General features: G+C 34.9%; 1 protein-coding gene across 1 annotated transcript in view; it reads left to right on the top strand.

Annotated features, from left to right (window-relative positions):
* LOC115287138 (complement factor H-related protein 3-like) overlaps nt 1–13015 on the top strand; it is a 31834-nt gene extending 18819 nt beyond the window's left edge. The window contains exons 3-4 of the mRNA XM_029933395.1: nt 12234–12428; nt 12831–13015. Coding sequence (XP_029789255.1) covers nt 12234–12428; nt 12831–13015 — 380 coding nt within the window. The remainder of the gene's footprint in view (nt 1–12233; nt 12429–12830) is intronic.
* The last annotated feature ends 3547 nt before the right edge of the window (nt 13016–16562 follow it).

The raw sequence follows: 16562 nt of genomic DNA, 5'->3' as shown, positions 1-16562 counted from the left end.
TCCTCCATTAGGTTTCTCCTGTTTTCCTGTTAGACCTATGAGTGCAAACATATGGTTTCTGTCCTTCTCTGCCTGGCTTACTTCGCTTAGCATGACAACCTCAAGGTCCATCCACTTTCCTACAAATGGCCGTATGTCATTCTTTCTCATTGCCATGTAATACTCCATTGTGTATATATACCACATCTTCTTGATCCACTCATCAGGTGAAGGACATTTAGGCTCTTTCCATGTTTTGGCTATTGTTGACATTGCTGCTCTGAACATTGGGGTACATGTACTCCTACGCATCAGCACTTCTGTGTCTCTTGGGTACATCCCTAGCAGTGCTATTGCTGGGTCATAAGGGAGTTCTATGGATAGTTTTTTGAGGAACCTCCAGACTGTTTTCCAGAGTGGCTGCACCAGTTTACATTCCCACCAGCAGTGTAGGAGGGTGCCCATCTCTCCACACCCTCGCCAGCATCTATAGTCTCTTGATTTGTTCATTTTAGCCACTTTGACTGGCGTGAGGTGGTATCTCAGTGTGGTTTTCATTTGTGTTTCCCTGATGATGAGTGATGTTGAGCATCGTTTTATGTGCCTGTAGGCCATCTGGATGTCCTCTTTGGAGAAGTGTCTGTTCATGTCTTCTGCCCATTTCTTCACTGGGTTATTTGTTTTGTGGGTGTGAAGCTTGGTGAGTTCCTTGTATATTTTCGATATTAGCCCTTTATCTGACATGTCATTTGTAACTATCTTTTCCCATTCTGTAGGTTGCCTAGTAGTTTTCTTGGTTGTTTCATTTGCCTTGTAGAAGCTTTTTATCTTGATGAAATCCCAGGAGTTCAGTTTTGCTTTCATTTCCCTTGCCTTTGGGGATGTGTTGAGTAGGAAATTGCTGCGGTGGAGGTCTAGGAGGTTTTTTCCTACTTTCTCCTTGAGGTTTGATTGTTTCCTGTCTCACATTCAGGTCCTTGAGCCTTCTATCCTGACGTTCTTGAGAGTTTTATTAAGAAAAGATGCTGTATTTTGTCAAATGCTTTTTCTGCATCTGTCGACAGGATCATGTGGTTCTTTTGTCATGTGATGTATCACATTGGTTGATTTATAAATATTGAACCAGCCCTGTATCACATTGGTTGATAAATATTGAACCAACCAATATTGATTTATAAATATTGAACCATGAATCCCATTTGATCATGGTTGATACTTCTTTTATATGCTGTCGAATTTGACTTGCTAGTATGTTGTTGAGGGCTTTTGCATCCATATTCATCAGGGATATTATTCTGTAGTTCTCCTTTTTTGCTGGATCTTTGTCTGGTTTGGGAATCGATATGATGCTGGCATCATAGATTGAGTCCAAAAGTTTTCCTCCCATTTGTATTTTTTGGAACTGCTTTAGAAAAACAGATATTAACTCTGCTTTCAATATCTGGTAGTTTTCCCCAGGGAAACCATCTGATCTAGGACTCTCATTTCTTGAAAGATTTTTGATAACTGATTCAATTTCTTCACTAGTTATGGGTCTGTTCAGGTTTTCTATGTCTTCCCATTTGAGTTTTGGTAGTGTGGGGGTGTTTACAAATTTGTCCATTTGTTCTAGTTTGTCTGGTTTCTTGACATATAATCTTTCATCGCATTTCCTGATAAGTGCTTGTATTTCTGAGGGATTGCTTGTAGTATATCGATTCTCATTCATGCTGTTTTCTATCTGGATCTTCTCTCTTCTCTTTTTGACAGTTCTGGCTAGAAGTTTATCAATTTTGTTTGTTTGTTCAAAAAATCAACTCTTGACTTCATTGATCTGCTCATCTGTTTTTTTGTTTATTTTTTATTGTAAATTGTTTATTTCTGGCCTGATCTTTATTATTTCTCTGCTTCTGCTGGGTTTGGGGAGTGTTTGCTGTTCTGCTTCTAGTTCCTGTATGTGTTCTGTTAGATTTTGTATTAGGGATTTTTCTTGTTTCTTGATATAGGACTGAATTGAAATGTATTTTGCTCTTAGGACTGCTTTTGCTGCATCCCAAAGGGTTTGGATTGCTTTATTTTTGTTTTCATTTGTTTCCATATATTTTTTAATTTCTTCTCTAATTACCTAGTTGGCTCATTCGTTCTTTAGTATGGTGTTCTTTAGCCTCCATGCTTCTGGAGTGTTTCTAGACTTATTCCGATGGTTCCTTTCATGTTTCATAGCATTGTGATCTGAAAGTGTGCACGGTATGATCTCTATATTTTTATATTTATTGATGGTTACTTTGTGACTCAGTATGTGTTCAATCTTGGAGAATATACCATGTGCCCTCGTGAAGAAAGTGATTTCTACTGCTTTGGGATGTAAAGTACTAAATATATCTGTCAAGTCCATCTGCTTCAATGTGTCATCCAAGGCCATTGTTTCCTTAGTGACTTTCTGTCTAGTTGAGGGCTGAAGGGGGATGGGGAAAGGGAAGGGGTGTGATGGTCATGGAGGGGGGGCACTTGCGGAGAAGAACACTGGGTGTTATATGAAAAACAACTTGGTAATAAACTATTTAATAAAAATTTTTTAATCTGAGAAAAAAAGTAGATTTGAAAATATAGAATATAATAACAGACAAGGAAGGACAGTATATAATAATAAAGGGGCAATCAAAAAAGAAGACATACATTTTTTGTTGTGGAGCTCACAAGTTGGGTGCATAAATATTACATGCCTCTACAAATTCAAAGAGATCAAAGTCACACCATGAATGTTTTCAGAACACAATGCTTTGAAACTACAAGTCAACCGGAAGAAAAAATCACAACCACAAGGAAAGAGCAGAACTACACAGAAGTGAAATAACATGCTAATAAACAAATGAATGGGCCAACCAGGAAACAAAAGAAAATACACATATACCTGGAAATGAGTGAAAATGAAAAAACAACTGTTCAAAACATGTGGGATGCAGCAAAACTGTTCTAACAGGGAAGCTGTAATCCAGGTCTGCCTTAAGCAAGAAAAAAGCGAATAAACAACCTCACCTGGCACCTAAATAAGCTAGAAAACGACAAACAAAAACCCCAAAAGCAAAAGAAAGGAAATAATAAATATAAAAGCAGAAATAAATGATATGGAAACTAGAAAAACAATAGAGCAGATCAAAGAAACCAGGATCTGGTTCTTCGAAACAATAAAATGACAAATTGCTACCAGACATCTCAAGTAGCAAGAGACAGGGTGAAAATAAACAAAATCACAAGTAAGAGAAGAGAAATAATAACCAACACCACAGAAAAACAAACAGCGATAAAAGAATATTGTGAAAAACTATATCCCAACAAACTGGACAACCTGGAAGAAATGGATAAATTCTCAGAAACATAAACCTACCCAAACTGACAGGAACAAAGGAAAACTGCAGACCAATTACCAGGAAAAAAATAGTCAGTCATCAAACACCTGCCAACAAATAGAAGTCCAAGACCAAATGACTTCACAGGTGAATTCTACAAACATTTAAAGAAGAGGCAATATCTATTCTCAAACTATTCCAAGAAAAAAGAAGCAAAAGAAGGAAAATCTCACAAATTCATTCTATGGAGCAGCGCTACCCTGATATCAAAACAGATACAGCCACCACAGAATAAGAGAACTATAGGTCAACATTTTTGATGAAAATAGATGCACACATCCATCACAAATACTGGTGATCCAATTCCAACAAATTTAAAAAATATATTCCCCACAATCAAGCCATGTCTGTTCATGTCTTATACCCAGTGATTTCTTCCCTCTGAGGTGCAAGGATGACTCAATATTCACAAGTCCATCAGTGTGTGATACATCACATCAATCAAATCACGTCAATAAAGGAAAGGATAAGAACCATACGACCATTTTAGCAGATGCCAAAAAAGCATTTGACAAAGTATATCACCCATTCATGATAAAAGCCCTCAACAAGTAGGCTTAGAGAGGGACATCCCTGAACATAATAAAGGCCATACATGAAAAACACACAGCCAACATCCTCCTTAATGAGGAAAACCTGGGAACTTTTCCCCCAGTGTCAGGGACAAGACAAGGAGGGCTACTCTTCCCCTTTTCTTCAACAAAGTACTGGAAGTCCTAGCCACAACCTCTAGACAAGAAAAGGAGATAAAAGACATCTAAAACGGTAAGGAAGAAGTAAACCTTCCACTATTTGCAGATGACGTCATATGCTATACAGAAAACCCAAAAGACCCCCCCAAAAAACGTGCTAGAAACGAAGCGTATTCAGAAGAGCTGTAGGATACAAAATCGATGTACAGAAATCTGTTGCCTTTCCATACAACAATAATACACTGGCAGAAAGAGAAATTAAGAAAACAGTCGCATTTACAATTGCACTAAAAATAATTTTAAAACCTAGGAATAAACCTCACCAAAAAGGTGAAAGATCTATATTCTGAAAACTATAGAACACTGATGAGAGAAGTTGAAGGTGACACAAATAAATGGAAAGACATCCTATGTTCATGGACTAGAAGAACTAATATTGTTAAGATGTCTACAGAAGCCAAAGCAAGCTGCACAATCAAGGCAATCCCTATCAAAATACCAACAACGTTTTTTACAGACCTGGAACAAACAACCCTCAAATTTGTAGGTAACCACAAAAGACCCTAGGTAGCCATATCAATCTTGAGAAAGAAAAGCGAAGCTTGATGTATCATAATTCTGGACTTCAAATTAATATTACAAAGCTGTAGTGATCAAGACCATATGGTACTGGCACAAAAAATAGACACATAGATCAATGGAACTGAATGGAAAACCCAGGAATAAACCCACAGTTAATGAGTCCATTAATCTTTAACAAAGCTGGAACGGATAGTCAATAGCTTCTGTTCTGAAAAATCTGTTCAGCAGACGATGTTGGGGAAACTCCACAGCAACATGCAAAAGAATGAAACTGAACCACTTTCTTACACCAGACATAAAAATAAATTCAACCTGGATTACAGACCGAAACGTGAGACCTGAAACTATAACAATTCCTGGAAGAGAGTACAGGCAGTAACTTCTTTGACATCAGCCATAGCATTCTAGATAGTTCCCCTGTGGCAAGGGAAATAAAAGCAAAAAAGACGAAACTATTGGCACTATATTAAAACTAAGAAGCTTATGTACAGCAAAGGAATAATCATCAGAATGAAAAATCAACCTATGAAATGGGAGATGATATTTACAAATAACATGTCTGGTAAAGGGCAGTATCCAAAATATATAAAGAACTTATAAAACTCAACACCTTAAAACCAGATAATTCAATAAAAGACCTGAGTGGATACTTCTCCAAAGAAGACACACAGATGAACAACAGACACATGAATCATACTCATCATCACGTATCATCAGCGAAATGCAAATGAAAACAAGATGTCACCTCACAGACGTTTGTGCGGATGTGGAGAACGAGGTATCCTCTTGCACTGTTGGTAGAAATCCAAGCTGGTGCAGCCATTATGCAAAATAGCAAGGAGCGTCCTCAAAACTTTAAAAATAGAATTATCATATGATCCAGCAATCACACTCCTGGGTATATACGCAAAAAATACCAAAGTACTAATTCAACGGGATATATGCATCCTTATCTTTATAGCAAAATTATTTTCAGTAACCAAGATAGGGAAATAGCCTAAGTGTGTATGGACTGATGAACTGATAAAGATGAGTGGACTGTTATTCAGCCATAAAACTCAATGAAATCTTGCCATTTGCAATTACACAGATGGAATAGACAATATAATGCTAGGCAAAATAAGTCTGTAGGAGAAAGACAAATAATATGATTTCAGTCACATGCGGGGTTTAAGAATCAAAGTAAATGAGAAAAGGCGGGAAATTTGAGAGAGAGAGAGAGAGAGAGAGAGAGAGAGACCAAAAAAAAAAAAAAAAAGACTTTTATGTGGAAAACAATGTGATATTTACCAGAGGAGAGAAGAATGGCAGAGGGGATGAGTGAAATTGGTGATGGGGATTAAAGGGTACCCTTGTGATTATGAGCACTGGGTGATAATATCTAATTGTTGAATCACTATATTGTACACCTGAAACTAATATAACACTGTATGTCAACCATCAGTTATTAAAATAAAAACTTAAATACATACATACATAAAGTCAACCTAGATAGAGAAATAGAGTGCAAATAGAGTGCTTCACAGGGGGCAGCCCGAAGGAAAAAATGCTTCACATACTAGGGCACTTCTATGAGAGGTGCTTATAGTATAAATGCCTATACTAAAAAAAAAGAAATTATCTCAAATATACGACCTAACTTTATACATCAAAAAGCTAGAAGAAACAAGGAGGTGCCTGGGTGCTCAGTTGCTTGAGAGTCCAACTCTTGATTTCAGCTCAGGTAATGATCCAGGGTCATGGGCTTGCACTCCACATTGTAGTCTGCACTTGAGGGTAGAGGATGTTTCAGATTCTCTCTCTCCTACTCCTCCCACCCCTAATTGTAATGTCTATCTCTCTAACAAATAAAATAAAAATCTTTCATTAAAAACACTGGGAAAAGAAGAAAAACTGGGAAAAAAGAAACAGAAGACGTGGGGTAAAGAGAAAGAGCAAATATATATTAAATAAAGACCAAAACATCAATAAAATTAATGCCTACCTTTTCCAAAACATAAATAAATTGACAAACTTAAGATGGTTAACTAATTAAAAAGAGAGTTCAAATAAGTTAAATGACAAATGATATTGAGGAAATTCAACTGATGCCACGTAAATACAAATGTTCATAAGAGAACACCATAAACAATTACACACTAACAAATTGGATAGCATAGAGAAATGGATAAAATCCTGGAAATATAACACTGACAAGACAAAATCATTAAGAAATAGAAATTCTGAACAAACCAATAACAAAGAACAACAAGAATCATTAATTTAATGTATCTCCTCAAAAAAAAGTCTGGAAACAGAAGTTTTCCTTGGTAAGTAAAAAAAGATTTAATACCAATTTTTATTAAACCATGCCAAAAATTTGGGGGGTAGAGAACACTTCCAAAACTACTTTACAAGATCAGCATTACTTTAATACCAAAGCCAGACAAGGATGCTACAAACAAAAATTATACGCCAACATCACTGACAAACGTAAATATTGAAATGTTCAACAAAATATTAACAAACTGAATTCAATAGCACATTAAGAGATTCACACGCCATGATGATGTTGGGTTTTTCTATGGAACTGAAGGATGATTCAACAGATTCAAGTCAATAAGTAATGTGATATATCACATCAACAAAATGAAAGGTAGAAATTATATACTCATCCAGATAATACACAATAAGCATCTGACACAATTCAACACCCATTTATGATAAAAACCGTCAACAATTAGGTATTGAAAAATGTACATCACACACCATAAGTAACATCACATTTAATAATGAAAAACTGAAAGCTTTCCCTCAAAGATCAAGAAAAAGACAAAGATACCCACTTTTATCAGTGTTGAAAAAAGGAAAATAAAACATATCCAAATACAAAATAAAGAGGGGCATCTGGGTGAGTCAGTTGGTTAAGTGTCCATCTTCGGCTCAGGTCATGATCTCATGGCTTGTGAGTTTGATCCCCGCATCAAGCTCTGTGCTGTGCTGACCGCTCAGAGCCTGGAGTCTGCTTCAGATTCTGTGTCTCCCTCTCTCTGCCCCTTCCCTGCTTACACTCCGTCTCTCTGTCTCTCTCAAAAATAAATAAACATTTAAAAATTTAATAAATAAGATTATCTCTGTGTGCATATAATGTATTCAATAGTGAAAACCTAAAGACTCCACACACACACACACACACACACACACACACAACCTGTTAGAACTAATAAATGAATCAGTAAAGTTGCAGGAAACAAAAATCAATGTACAAAACTCTGCTGTATTTCTGTACACTAATAATGAACTATCAGAAAGAGAAATTTGAAAAATGATCCCATCTACAATAGCATGAAAAAGAATCAGAAGCCTGGGAATAAATCTATCCGAGGAAGTAAAAGAGTTGTACCATGAAGATTCTAAGACAATGCTGAAATAAACTGAAGAAAATATAAGTAAATGACAAGATAGTCCATGTTCATGGATTGGAAGAATTAATATTGTTAAAATATGTATACTACCCAAAGCGATCAACAGATACAATAGAATTCCTATCAAGATCCTAGTGACATTTTCCACAGAAGTAGAATAAATAATCCTAAAATTTATATAGAGCCACAAAAGATTCCCAAATAACCAAAGCAATCTTGGAAAGAGCAACAAATTATCATGCTCCCTGATTTCAAACTATATTATACAGTGATAAGAATGAAATTTGTAGATCAATGGAACAGAATCAGGAGCCAGAAATAAATTCACAGATATATAGATAATTGAAACTTGACAAGGGAGCCAAGAATACACAATGAGGAATATAATGTTTTCAGCAAATGGTGTTGGAAAAGCTGGATATCCACAAGCAAAAAAATGAAACCTGTATATTACACCACTGATGAAAATTAACTCTAGACAAAGTAAAGACTTAAATCAACTATACCAAGTAAGAAGCTTCTTTTTTTTTTTTTTGATGCATTCTGGTATTTTTGGTTTTACTCTATGTTTTATTAGTTTTTATTTCTATTTATTTTTTAAATAGTTTATTGTCAAATTGGATTCCATATAACATCCAGTGCTCTTCCCCACAAGTACCCTCCTCCATTACCACCTCTTTTTCCCCTTTCCCTCCCCCTTCAACCCTCAGTTCGTTTTCAGTATTCAATAGTCTCTCAGGTTTTGTGTCCCTCTCTCTCCCCAACTCTCTTTCCCTCTTCCCCTCCCCCTGGTCCTCCATTAGGTTTCTCCTGTTCTCCTGTTAGACCTATGAGTACAAACAGCAAATCAACAAAATGAAAAGGGAACATATAGATTGAGAGAAAATATTAGCAAACCATAGATCAGATATGTCTATTTTATATAGATTATACACATATATTGTACAACTTATATAACTCAAGAGTAAAAATCCAATTCAATGAAAAATGGACAAAGATCTCAACAGACATTAATCTGAAGAATACATACAAGTGGCCAATTGGTACTCAAAATAACTAATCATCAGGTATATGCAAATCAAACTACAATGAAATATCATCTCATATCTGTTAAAATGGCTTTTATCAGAAAGACAGGAGAAAGCAATTGTTGGTGCGAATGTGGAGTGAAGGGGGCACATATACTTTAGAAGGGAATGTAATCTATTATAGGCATTAGCAAAACAGTTTGGGAGTACTTTAAAAGTTAATATATATTAAAGGAAATGAAATCAGTGTCCTGAAGAAATATCTGTATTCTCAATTTCATTATCACTTTATTCATAATAGCCAACATTTAGAAACAACCTAAGGGACCACTGATAGATGAATGGATAAGGAAGATGTGACATAGATAGATAGATAGATAGATAGATAGATAGATAGATAGATAGGAAGAATGGAATATGTATTATTCAACCATGAGAAAAAAGAAAATCTTGCTATTCACAACAATATGGTTGAACCTAGAGGACAATATTTTAAGTGTAATAAGCCAGAAACTATAAGATAAATAATTCTTCAGATCTAATGCACTGCATGGTAAGATAAGAATCAAAGTAAATAACTGTAAACCATAATCAAATAACAAAGGAAGTCATCAAAAGAGGAAGAGATTGTAAAAGCCAGATGCAAAACAGAAGACAATTAGCCACATGTTAATAGCAGTGTTCACCTATCAATAATTCCTATAAATATAAATCATTTAAACTTACCTATTAAAAGGAATAGAGTACCCAAATGATTTAGAATAAAATAACCAAGAACTCACTTTAGACTTAATGGAACAATAGGCTAAAGTCAAGGAATGGAGTAAGATACTTCATGCAAATAGCAACAAAAGAATGATAGGGTGACTATACTTCTATCAGAAAAAAAAATTTACTGTATCTAAAACTGTCTCTAGAAACAAAGAAGATCATTATATAATCCATTCATCAGGAAGATTGTACAATTTTCAACATATGTGAAACCAACATTGGAATTCATAAGTGTATAAAGTGAAATAGATCAGGAGAAATTGACAGCAATAGAGTAATATTAGGACTTTAATACCTCATTTCGAATAATAAATACAATACAGAGAGAAATTCAAGAAAGAAGCTATAGATTTGAACCACAATAGAAATATTTTATGGACCTCTTAGATATATATGGAATTTTCCACCTAACAGGAGAATACATTCTACTCGCAGGAAAGTTTGTATGCAGTGTCTTTTTTTATCACTATGGGGTAAAACTAGAAATCAATAACAGCAAAGAGAATGGGAAAACTCACAAATACATGGAAAGAAAACACACTCTCAAGCAGTAATTGGGTCAAAATGGAACGTGCAAGAGAATTTTTAAAAATATTTTGAGACAAATGAAAACAAAAACACATCGTAACAAAACTCAGAGATGTTGCGAAAGCAGTGCAAAGAAGGAAGTTGATAGAGATGAATGGCTACATTAAAATAGAAGATCAGGGAGCCTGGGTGGCTCAGTCAGTTAAGTATTCAACTCTTGATTTCAGCTCAGATCATGATCTCACGATTGGGTTCTTGAGATCAAGCTTCGCAGTGGGGCTCTGCACTGATTGTATGGAGCCTGCTTTGGATTCATTTTCAATCTCTCTCTCTCTCTCTCTCCCCCCTCTCTCCTCCACCTCCCCCCCCCAACTTGCATTTGTGCACAAATGTGAGCGTGGTTTCTCTTAAAATAAATAAACAAAAATATTTAGTTTAACGTAGCAGATTGTATATAAAGAACCTAAATTTATGGATCAAGGACGTAGAAAAAGAACAAACTAAACCCAAATTTAGAAGAAGGGAGGAAATACTGAAGATTAGAGCAGAAATAAATCAAATAATGTATAAGAAAACACCCTATTCCACCATTTCATTAACAGTGTTCTGTTTTTTCAAATGTATATGTATGTTGGCTTTTGTTTTCTTTTTCTAATGACTGATTTTCATTCTTTATTCTTTTCTATGATATCTATATAACAGTAAAATTTTCCTCTCAGACTATGTTATTATCACCTCACAAAATTTTATTTAAAATATTTTTCAACTCAGGTCATGATCTTGTGGTGCAGGAGTTCAAGTCCCTCATTGATCTCTGTGCTGACAGCCCAGAGCCTGGAACCTGCTTGAGATTCTGTGTCTCCCTCTCTCTCTGACTGTCCACTGCTCATGCTCTGTCTCACACTCTCTCTCAAAAATAAATATTTAAGAAAATGTTGTTAGTAAATAAATAAATAAGATTATATACTTTAGTCCTTATTCTGAGTATTTAGTATTCCAAGTATCCCAATTTCCATATACTAGGTGAGCCACTGCCCTGCTTCCAGTAAAACCATGAGCCCTAGATGAGCCTCTCTCTCTCTCTCTCTCTCTCTCTCTCTCTCTCTCTCTCTCTCTCTCCCCCTCTCCCCCTCTCTTCACTCATTTGCGCTCTCTCTCTCTTTCTAAAACATAATTAAAAACAAAAAACATTCAACGTTTTCCATAATCTTAAGTGTTTAGACATTGAAAAATAGTCCTAGGTCATTTCTCTGATTAAATAAAGAAGAGAACTTTGCTCAATGATTGGTTTGAGGGATGAGTAAGAATGCAATTTTTCTGTATAATATAATGAATGGAAACTTTTGTGTTTCTCTACATTTCTTAAAGCATTTACAATAAATAGAAAGATAAATTAATGAATGTTAATCTAAAAAAAATCTGCCTATATCCCGACATTGAGTTGGTCTGAGGAGATATAATAGGGCCCTGATTTCCGATAAGAAGAGAAAAAAAAAAAGTTAGATGATCTGAGGAAATAAAATCAATTCTTTCAGCCCTCAACCGAGTTCCTCATTTAATCAACCATACCTAGGATATATATTCTCAAGGAGAATTCCTTAAAAACTATTATTTCCTGAGTCTTCATACAATTCTATATATCATATAACACACAGGATATAATCTTAACTTCATTAGCAATAACTTCATCACATACCCAATCATCTGAAATTTACAATTTTTCTTGTCCCAGAAATCCTGATGCAATGAAAGAAAATATGCTAATAGATGATATAATTCACCAATGAAACAACTAATTTCCCATTTAATTTTTTTCTTAAGGTATAACATCACTTATACTGTGTTTGTTTATTTTGTCTTTAGGGCAAGGGAATCTTTGTGATTTTCCAGAAATAAAGCATGGAAGTCTATACCAGGAAAATACAATACAGTTTCCAGTATCTGTAGGGAGCAAATATTACTATTCCTGTCATCCCAATTTTGTGACTGTTTCACAATTGTGCTGGGAATATATTCAATGCACACAAGAAGGATGGTCACCAGCAGTACCATGCCTCAGTGAGTACCTTTATAAAAGTGTATATGTATAAATATTTCAAGTAGTAGGGGGGGAAACACATAGGTGAAAAACAATTAGGCTTAGTATGACTAAAATAAGGACAAAGGATGAATGTTATGAGCAAAACTACCAATATGTTTTGCCTTTTATGAAGAGTTCTTCATAAAAATCACACTAAAGATAAAGGCTTTATGAAAATAACTATAGCATTTACATAAAATTTAATTAAAAACTGAAGATAGATAATATTGAATATTGATTTATTTCAACATTTGGTAGTAGCTTAAGGTTTGGATACATATGCATTAGAGTTTAAATTTTGTACAAATAATTTTTAATTTGCTATTTTCACAAATTTATGGATTTAAAACATTTTTGTTTATTATTTTTATGATTTTTAGGACAATGTATTTTCAATCATTTGAAAAATGGAGAGTCTCCAAGTCGAGTAGAAAGACATTTACAAGGTGAATCTGTAAGAGTTAACTGCAATTCTGGCTACAGTCTTCAAAACAAGCAGACAGAAATGACCTGTACAGAGGATGGCTGGTACCCTCCTCCTGAATGCATTCCACTCAGTAAGTAAATGACCTGAGATCTCAGTATATTAACAGTTTTCTAACCCACAACAATATTGACTGTAACAAAATATCTGTATGCTTTCTTATTTACCCCAATGGAACTATGTAGTTTTGTTTTTTTCCAAGTGTGTATGAGTGGTTATACAAAGTTCTTCGTACATATATAGCAAAATAAATGCCTACTGATAAGCATTAGTCAAGAAAACAGTAATGGAACTACAACGAAAAAACCAGTAATATAGGGTGACACCAGCAAAGGAAGGAGAAAGGTGAATGTTTAGAAGGATCCTAGGCTCGCCTCATCCAATGAGGACAACTATGAACTCATACATACCACGGAGATAAACCTGAAGATTGGCAGAATGGATTCTGCTACTATGGATAGAGAACAGGCCACATCGAAGAAGTAAAAGGTACAGAGATTTAGTTTTCTCTCCCTAACTGTGAATTAACAAATATCTTCTCCCTTTCTGTAGGTTGCCTTTTAGTTTTGTTGATTATTTCCTTCACTGTGCAAAAGCATTTTATTTTGATGTAGTGCCAATAGTTTAGTTTTACTTTTGGTTCCCTCCCCTCAGGAAACATATGTAGAAAGAAGTAGCTACAGCCGACAATGTATAGACATTTTTAGTTTCAAGTTCCTACTCAGGTAGCCAGCTGGATACACATCAGAATGATGTTTTAAGGAGTATTTGTGCACCTACTCTGCGATATGAGTGCAGACCCTGCGTTATCATTTTTTTTTCCAAATAAAACTGCCAATTATGCCAACCAGTACATAAAGTTAAATTTCAGATCTACTAAAACATGGAGTCATTCTTTGTTTCTTTCTTTCTTTTTTACGACTTTCTTGTGGGCCACCACCTTTGATTCCACACGGTATTCCATCTCCCATATCAGAGAGTTATCAATATGGAGAAGAAGTAACATACCAATGCACCAAAGGTTTTGTGATTAATGGACCTGCATTTATAAAATGCTTAGGTGGAAAATGGTCTCAGCCACCAGAATGGATGGATTTGATGTTACTCTAAGGTTGATAAATATACTTCATTCAGAGCATAAATAGTACAAATAGGAAACAAGACAGTAAATCTAGGATTTAACAAGGTATCTCTTAAAAGCTGCAGATTGTAGTGGATAATCAGTAGCTGTAATAATAATAAAAGTGTGACAGCATAAACCAAATTATTTCACTTTCATGTCACTTTGTGTGCACCTTAGACCTCCTCTGATAGACATCCTCAGACTTCCCATCTGTTTCTGTATTGGGACTCGTCCCTGCTCATCAATCTCATCTTTATTCAATTTACTGTTAGTTTCTCAGTTATCTCCTTTTAAGTATATAGTTTTCTGACATATTTGACCTAGTCAAAGGTAACATATTTTCACAGAAGCAAAAAAAAAAAAAAAAACCTCTACATACAAAATGTAGATGGATTGTATGGGCAAAAAGGAATTTGAATATAAGAATTGTGATCTCAAGCATTACATATACCCATATTTCTTCAGGCTTATGATGTCAAAATCTGCATGTTATACTTTGATAAACATAGGACTAAGCAATGGAATTAAGCAAGACTTCTAACATATTTGTTTAAGTTATAAGAAAAATTTTGCACAGTATTCATGGGTTTGATGTGTACATTTTATTCTACATTATAATTATTGGGCATTATGTATTTTAAAATATTTACTGAAATAGTACATATTCTTTTTCTTTCAGAAACAGATTGTTTTAGCTTACCTGACTTTGGTAATGCCACACCCATAGGACGGCAGAAGGCAGTATATAGGTCAGGAGAAAAAGTGACTTATAAATGTCCACGTCATTACATTCTGGATGGACCAAACACTGTACAGGGTATTAACAGCCAATGGATAGGAAAGCCAATATGCAGACGTACTTTAATGAAATTTTTAAATCTATTTGCCAAAATGTCTTAAGTAATATAATATAGAATACCTCCTGACAGCGCTTATAAAATGGACATACATTAATTTTTTAGGCCAGAAAAAGAAGGGATGAAGGATGAAGGATTCACCCCTTTAACATTAAGAGATGAAATTGTGAACTCAGTGGTGAATCTTAAAGCCCAGTAATTCTCCAACTGTGGTCTCTGGAATAGCAGCATCAGTATCTTCTGGAAACTGTTAGACATGCAAATGTACATTCACACATTTGCTCAGACCTGTGGCGGCAAGAACTCTGAGGATGTGACCCTGAAAGTGTCTTAACAATTCGCGAGGGATTCAATGTACCCTCCAGTTAGGAGTCATAGCTATAGCCTATTATATTTTGCATCTATCAGAAACTCACTGATGTGTTATACATTATGCATGAAATGTCCTTAAGCATTTGCAAAAAAAAAAAAATCATTGAAGACTGTTATTATCAATTATACATTTATTTTTCTGTTATTTTGCCACTCACCTCCTGTTTGGACCCTCAGTTAACCATCTTCTTCCATCAGCTATGGTATTCTTCAAAGTGTGTTAATTCTTCATTTATTCTCTAAGGAAGTGGCTATTGTGTTTATTTTTCTAAGGGCCTATAATTACATTTATAAACAGGATCATTTCAAACCTAATTGTGATGTTAAATAATCTTTTTATTAAGATTTTCTTGTGCTTTATAAATTCATTTTGAAAACATATAATTTGAAATAGCGATTTGACTAAACCCTAAGATATATGTCCAGAAAAACTCTCATTTTCATGGAAGTTTAAAATAAAATAAAATATATTGCTTTTATCTTTTTTCTTCAATCTTATATGTAAGTTTCTTAAAATTAACCATCTTTCACAACAGATTAACTGTTGATTTAAAATCCTCTTAGAGATGTATTGGAATCCCATTCATTGATTTGCTGCTCAAAATGATCATTATGTTAGAGATGGTCCTCTTTCTCTTCCTATTCAGATATTTCCTATGCGAATCAACCCAGAGTGGAAAATGCTACTATACTAGATGAGATGCCTAATATCCACCAGGTCAGGGGCATGTGATGAATGCATCCAATCTTTTGACCTGGTTGGGGGCAGAGTAGTGATATGTTCAAATGGGAATTGGACACAACTACTAAGTGCCTAGGTATAGTATCTTATTCCCACCCCAAACCTTAGAGAATGTTTTAGGGACTAAATATGTTGACATAAATATATAATGAAATAGTTATGAAATCATCTCTTAATCATAAATAAAATGATGGTGCCAAACCTCCAATTTTTTCTCTTTTTGTGGACTGCATAAGTGATATATTTATTTTATGAAAGACTTGACACCTTGAATCATTGCAATTTCTCTATCTCAAGCATTAAGACTCTCGGTTATTTCCCGAGGAATGAATGTACTAAAGATACACTGAGGACATTTGACAGCCCTACGAAATTCCTCCTGGAGACATGGAATCCGCAGCTGGGGCATGATCCTAGAATGGGATGCAGTGTGGGGCTTCTTCAGCAGGTGGATTATATTTACAGGAAAGTTACTCGCTGAGCTCAACCCGGGAATTAAGTCTCAGAACGTGATCCTAGCACATTCAGGATTCA

This window comes from Suricata suricatta, chromosome 3, assembly GCF_006229205.1.
Source record: "Suricata suricatta isolate VVHF042 chromosome 3, meerkat_22Aug2017_6uvM2_HiC, whole genome shotgun sequence".
Lineage (NCBI taxonomy): Eukaryota > Metazoa > Chordata > Mammalia > Carnivora > Herpestidae > Suricata > Suricata suricatta.
The sequence above is the reverse complement of the archived record's forward strand: the minus strand, read 5'-3'. Positions and strand labels throughout refer to the sequence as shown.